We start from the raw sequence: 6,742 nt of genomic DNA on the forward strand, positions 1-6,742 counted from the left end.
CATGGCTTCCTGTGCGGCTCTGCTACAAAAGTTGTAGCACACGCGCTGTCCGACAGCGCGCGCCGCGTGTTTGTAAACAAGAAGTAGTAGTAAGTGACGTTGAACTGGTAAAAGAAGAGAAGAGTGCAGTACCGCAACAGTCTCTCGCTTAGGAGGTCACCTCAACAGTACTGCACGGGGGAGGGTAAGGCGAATAAAGGAGTGAAGAGAAACAAATACGGGAGAGGACGAGCGTAAGGCCGTGAAGAAAAGAAGCGTGAAACGGCGCCGATGGCCGCGTGGTAAGGTTCGACGACTCAAAGAAATCAATGAGAGCTGGGAAGGCTCTTTTGAGTAAACCCGCAAGACCCCTAGGAAACAGAAAGTCCTCGGGACGGGCTATGGGGAGTCCTGGGCGTCGATTAGGATTTCACGAGCTGAGATATATGCGGCGCAGTCGAGAAGTACGTGTGCGAGAGTTTCATCAACGCCAGCAGTGCAGTTCTGGCAAACGGAACTGAATGGCGAGACATCCGCTGCGCTGTGTTGAAGCAGCCAATGCGGAGTAAAATGGCCCTATCGGCGCGTGAGAGTCCCTTTTTGTGTGTGTGTTGTTGTGCTGAGCGCATGGCGTTCTGTGCGTTTCTGCTACAAATCTTTCAGCGCACGCGCTGTCACAACGAGAACGCAAACAGCGCGCGCCTGGCGTTTGCAAACGAGGAAGCGTCAAACAGAGGGAACGGACGGAATTGTCGAGATTCTCGCTACATCCCAATGCCAATGCAGACACCTTGGGTGGCTCTGAGAAGAGCCGTTGGGTGTTGGCTGCGCGGACGAGCGCTCGGTCGCCTACTTGGAGCTGGTGTACTTGGTGACGGCTTTGGTGCCCTCGGACACGGCGTGTTTGGCCAGCTCACCGGGCAACAGCAGACGCACGGCCGTCTGGATCTCCCGGCTCGTGATGGTCGAGCGCTTGTTGTAGTGAGCCAGACGGGACGACTCCGCGGCGATACGCTCGAAGATGTCGTTCACGAAGCTGTTCATGATAGACATGGCCTTGCTGGAGACTCCAGTGTCCGGGTGCACCTGCTTCAGCACCTTGTAGATATAGATGGAGAAGCTCTCCTTCCTGCGGCGCTTCTTCTTCTTCTTGTCGGTGGCGCGCACGTTCTTCTGCGCCTTGCCGGCCTTCTTCACGGCCTTACCGCTGGGCTGGGGAGGCATCGCGGCAGTGTCAGTAGCCGAACAAACGAGATCGGAATACGCGCGACCGGTCGCGTGCGCCGCGCTTTTATGGCGGGAGGGTGGTGTTGACGGGACCTCGCAAAGAGATTCTAGAGAGAAGGGGAAATTGAAAGGTGGGGATTAAGTGCAGCGCAGTAACTGTCTCTCCGCGGAGGACACCTCAACCGCACTGCACAAGGGGAAAAGGGGAATTAAAAGATAGGTGAGAGAGAAAGAAAGATAAAAAGCGCGGCGGCGGCAGCCGCAGCGGTAAGGCCGTGGGTGGGGCACGTTTACAGGCGGCTTCGAAGCGCCGCGTCCTCGGCGAATGCCAAGAGCGCGCGGAAAAGGCGCCTGTGTTGTGAGATGCACCCCGAGGGATGCAGCAAGTCGTCGAGCGTAGCACACGGTAGGTTTAGCACACGATACACTTGCGCAAGAGCAGATCGGGCGGGCGAGAGAGCAGGACACTCACACAGCAAGTGTTCCAGCGTCTCGGTCGCGCCGCAGTCCTCGCAGAGGGGAGAGGGGGCTCGTAGCAGACGATGCTTCCTCTCGGCGGGCCACACGGAGCGGGTCCGTAAGGCGAGGAGGAAGGCGCGCTCGCCTCTAGTGAAGCCGGCCTCCGGGAGATGGCGTGGCGGGCGTCCCCGCGCAACCCGGTCGTCGGGGTGGCGTAGGGCGAGCTGTCGGCGGATCCGGTGGCGCGCGGCGTCGAACGAGCTGACCCGCCGTGTGATCGGCGTGTTGACATCGTGTGCGCGTCGCGCGAGCTTGTCAACGGCCTCGTTACCGGCGACGCCAACGTGCGACGGCACCCACTGCAGCCGTAGGTCCAGTCCCCGCTGCTGCAAGGCGTGCAGTCTGCACGCAACACGCTGAGCGAGCAGTGGGGCGCGTTCCTCCAGTAGCAGCTGCTGCAGTGCGGGCCTTGAGTCGGTTAGAATCGCCGCTCGAGTGATGTGCGGCGATTGCTCAAGCGCGTCAGCAGCCAGGTGCAGTCCCACGAGCTCAGCAGTGGTGGAAGTGGCTCGGCAGGGCAGGCGGCACTGGCTTTCGATGGTGAGGCTCGGGGCGAAGCAGGCAGCAGCCGCGGAGCCGTCCTCGAGTACCGAGCCATCCGTGTACAGGTGCGCTCTCCCTGCCAGGTCGTCCTCTATCCTCGCTGCAGCCTCCTGTACGATGGCGCAGAGAGGCGTGCGGTGCTTGGAGCGGACGCCTGGCAGTTCGAGACACACGTCCAGGGGCACGGCGAGACTCGGTGGCGGCCAGTCTGGTGGTGGAGCCGGCGGGTCAGCCACAATCGCCTCGAACAGCTCGAGCATCTTGCCCATACGGGATGCTGGGAGCTGCCGTAGTAGCGAGACGATGGGGCTCGCGTCTGGGGTGCTGGAGAGGCGCTCGATGTGGCCGAGCGCGCGGAGATCGGCCGTCAATGAGGGAGGCCATGCGCCGGTTTCCGCAAGGGTCTCCGCCACTCGTGATGCTCGCGGCAAACCATGACACATGCGTAGCACTCTGCGGTGATCACCATCGATTTTGCGCCACTGTGAATCGCGCACACTGCACAGTGGCAACGCGTAAAACACCCGCGAGAGCGCCAGCGCACGGTACATGTTGGCCGCAAACGATGGAGGGCTGCCGTCTCCGCGCGCGAGTAGCCGGCGTATCGCGCACTCAACACGTAGCGTTTCGGCTCGCAGGCGCCGCACAGCCGGAACCCAAGTGAGGCGGTGGTCGATAGTGAGGCCGAGGTATCGCACCGTCGGCTGCCAACTCAGTGGCACACCATCCACGAGGACGCGGCCGGTGTAGCGTCGCGTGGCTGCGTGAGGGTGCACCATGAACGCCTCACTCTTGGTCGACGACAGCTGTAGTCCGATCGCTCGTAGGAAGCCGGCGACGGAGTCGAGAGCCTCCTGCAGCTCGCGACGCATCTCGGCCATGGCATTCCTCGGTCCCCGCACGTAGAGGGCGACGTCGTCCGCGTAGACAAGAGCACGCACAGGGAAGCGACCACCTTTCGGTATGCACTCAATGATGGGAGCGAGGGTGAGGTTAAACAGAAAAGGGCTCAACACACTACCCTGAGGCACACCGGTGGTCACTGGTCGTGGCGAGCTGGTTGCGCGGCCCACGCGGACGGCGAATGTCCTGTCGGCGAGGAAAGCCTTGATGTAGGCAAGCAGGTTGCCGACCACGCCGAGAGCCTCAACAGCCGAGATGATCGGTTCGTGCGGGAGCGCATCGAAGGCGCTACGCACGTCGAGGAGAAGGAGGAAGGCAGCTTCTCCATCGCGCCTGGCCTGCTCGAGCGTGCCGACAACAGCAGCGATGCAGTCGCCAGTCGACCGGTGTGCTCGGAAGCCGCACTGCTCGGGTGGGAGGGCACCGCGGGCCCGCGCGATCCACTGCAACCTCGAGAGCGCCATCGTCTCCATGGTCTTTCCCGGCACCGAAGTCAGCGAGACGGGCCGGTAGGAGGCGAGCTCGCGTGCAGGCTTGCCGCGTTTCAGCACCGGCACGACGACAGCACAGCGCCAGGGTTCCGGCAGGCAGCCCTCGCGGAACACGGCGTTGTAGGCGGACAGGAGATGCCGGCGGTGGTCGTCGTCCAGGTTTCGGAGCATTTGGTGTGTGACACCATCTGCTCCGGGGGCGCTGCGGCGCCTCCTGCGGCACAGGACGCGCTGCTGCTCGTGAAAGGTGAAGTCGTCGCTGCACAGGCTGTCAATCGCCCGCGCGGTATGCGCGCGACATTCCCCTCTCACGAACACAGCCGTGTAGAGCGCCCGCAATGCAACCGCAGGGACGCCGGGTGGAGTGGAGACCGCGACGGCAGCGAACGAGTCGGCGAGGAGCTCCGCGAGCGCCATCTCGGTGATGCCGCGCGCAACAGCGATGGCGAGCACCGGCCAGCGAGGAGTCTTCGGATTGACCAGCGCGCGCATGATGCGCCAGCCTCGGTGCTGGTTGCGCGGGTCAGCGAGCGACGAGCAGAGTCGTGCCCAACTTCGGCGGCGCAGCCGCTTCGCATGTCGTCGGCACACCGCGTCGAGTCTGTTATACACCGTCCAGTCAGACGCGTCTCCCGAGCGTATGGCACGGCGCTCAGCGCGGCGGCGGGCGGCGCGAAGGTTCAGTAGTTTGATGTCCGGTGTGGGAGAACCGGCAGGGACCACCGCACGCGTCGACGCTCGTCTCGCACACTCCGCGACGTGCTCGAAGAAATCAGTGTCACGCGACCACTCGCGGCACAAATCGCGGTACACCGACCACCGCACCACCACACACGTACGGGTGACACCGCGGCTGGGAGAGGTGGGAGCCAGGGTGATTGGGTAGTGATCCGATCCGGCAGTGTCGGGAGCGCGCTGCCACACGTATGAGCAGCGCTCCGAGACAAGTGCCAGATCGATCGCTGATGATACCCCACTGCGGCGCACGAACGTGGGCTTCCCGTCGTTTATAACGTACAGGCCCAGTGAAGACGCGGCACCGAAGAGGGCCCTTCCCCGCTGATCGGACGTAGCACTTCCCCAGCCGCGGTGGTGAGCATTAAAGTCACCGCACACAACACAGTCCGCCGTGAGAGATGCGGTCAGGCGCGCGAGAAATGCGGAGTCGCGCTGGTGGCGGCGGCCGACGCTATCGGGGCGGATGTATACGGACGCGACGGAAGTGTCGGTGCCCTGTACGCGCACAGTCGCGGCCACGCACTCCACCACAGAGCTGCACAGATGCGTCGTGTCTATAAGTACGTGCGGGAGAGCGGCGCGAATGTACAACGCGACGCGTGGGCGCTCGCACGGGTGGCTGCTGTCACAACAGGGTGCCGATGTGCATTCTGCCAAGGCGCACTCAGTCGCACTGCTGTAGCCGATGTAGCCCGGTAGTGAAACCTCCTCTGCACGCACATACGTTTCCTGAAAGGCGAGGATATCGTAGTCGTGCAGAGGCAGTTGGGCGACCAGCTCGGCGTGTCGGCACAGCAGGTGGTTGCAATTCCATTGTAGGATGCGCGGCCGACCCTTAGCAGTGCGACTGGCCATGATGGTGTGGCGGCTGCTGGGAAGCCACTGCCTGCAGGCAGATGGCTCGGAGCGGGTGGTCAGCTGGCAGCATGGTGCTCACTGCTTGCATGGTGAGCAGCAGGTTTGCTACCAGCTGATCCACTGTAGTCTGGCCAGGGGGGGCAGGATTCTGTGTCTCCTGGCGGCGGGGGGCTCGAGGGGCTGGTACTGGACGCTTGGGAGCGGGGCTGGGGCCCTTCAGAGCGCTCGCATACGACCGCGCCGAGGTTGATGGCTGCTGCTCCTCCCGGACCGCTGCCCTGACGGCACGCCTCGACAGTGCTGCTGTGGATGAGGCCATAATGGTTGCCACCTGTCGTTCCTGTTGCCATTTCGGGCAGGCGGGAGTGTCGGCCCTGTGGGGGCCGCCACAGTTCCTGCAGCGAACCGTCTGGCAGGAGGCGCCCTTCTCATGACTCCTGCCGCAGGAAATACAGTCGGACGGCCAGCTGCAGGATTCCAGCACGTGCCCGAAGCGGCCGCACTGGCGGCACTGCACCGGGCGGGGCCTGGCCGGCCTCACCCTGAAGCCAAGCTTGTAAAGGCTCAGGCGTTCTGGGGGAACCGGTCCCGCGAACCGGATGGTCACGGTGCTCCCGTCGCGCGTCGCCGACAGCACAGGAACGCTCGACACGATGGCTCCCAGCAGGTCAGCATCCTCTGGTAGCCCGTCCACCCCGTGCAGGTATCCGGTGCTCTGGCCGCGTACGGCCGGCAGTCTAGCAGTCACCGAGATTCCACGGAGCTCGGTAATCGCCAGCAGCTCCTCCTGGCACTCTCGGGTGGTGGTGTCCGCGGCCACGATGTTGCGCCTGTGGTTGACGCGCACCGCAGCAACACCAGCCCGCGATGAGAGGGTCGCCGCGAGTTCGAGGCGCGGAGCTCCCTTGAAGGCTCCGCCGGGCGCCGAGGGGCGGAAAAGCACCGTACCGACGACCGCAGGGTCCACGGGGATCGCCGCAGTCTCGAGTGCCCGGGCACGCCGCCGATCGCTCTTCGACCGCACCAAGGTGAAGTCGTCTGCGTTCAGCTCGCGGGCAGGTGGCGTCGTACTCTGCAGTGCCGCCACAGGGATGTTGGGAGTGGCCGGTGAGTGCAGCGAGTCGCCCGCAGGAACGGCTGGCGAAGGTGTTACAGCAGCAGGTGCTTTCCTGTGCTTGCGCTGCTGGTTCTTCCCCTTGGGCTTCGGCCGCGAGGCAGGCTGGCGTGGCGGGCCCTTGAGAAATTGCGCCGCCGGGTGCTCGCGGTTCTGCCGTGAGGCATCAGCTTCGTCCGCCAGCTCCATAGCGTCGGTGGCGCTTTCGTTCCCAGCTGGCTCGCTAGCAGACGATGCTGCCGGACGCGCGCCGCCGTCCGGAGCAGACGACGCTCCGAGGGAGGAGTCGGGCGCGCCCTCGCGTGGAGGGGGCTCGAAGGACGCGGCGGCCAGCTTGGCGGGGTGCCGAGAGATGGCGCTCGAGCTTTCC

General features: G+C 64.1%; 1 protein-coding gene across 1 annotated transcript; it reads right to left on the reverse strand.

Moving 5' to 3' along the window:
• Positions 1 to 1,496: 1,496 nt before the first annotated feature.
• Positions 1,497 to 6,561, reverse strand: LOC139047918 (uncharacterized). Its single transcript, XM_070522092.1, has 2 exons — positions 5,345 to 6,561; positions 1,497 to 5,286 (listed from the first exon to the last, which is right to left on the reverse strand). Exons 1-2 carry the CDS (start codon positions 6,559 to 6,561, stop codon positions 1,497 to 1,499), a joined length of 5,007 nt encoding a protein of 1,668 aa, XP_070378193.1.
• Positions 6,562 to 6,742: the final 181 nt, after the last annotated feature.

Source organism: Dermacentor albipictus, chromosome 7 (genome assembly GCF_038994185.2).
Source record: "Dermacentor albipictus isolate Rhodes 1998 colony chromosome 7, USDA_Dalb.pri_finalv2, whole genome shotgun sequence".
NCBI classification, from domain to species: Eukaryota; Metazoa; Arthropoda; class Arachnida; order Ixodida; family Ixodidae; genus Dermacentor; species Dermacentor albipictus.

Bases quoted from the DNA above. Each gene is read 5' to 3' on its own strand.
- LOC139047918 (XM_070522092.1), bottom strand. From the start codon at position 6,561: ATGGAGCTGGCGGACGAAGCTGATGCCTCACGGCAGAACCGCGAGCAC. The intron at 5,287-5,344 runs GCAAGCAGTGAG...ATCTGCCTGCAG, and splicing joins GCAAACCTGCTGCTCACCAT to GCAGTGGCTTCCCAGCAGCC.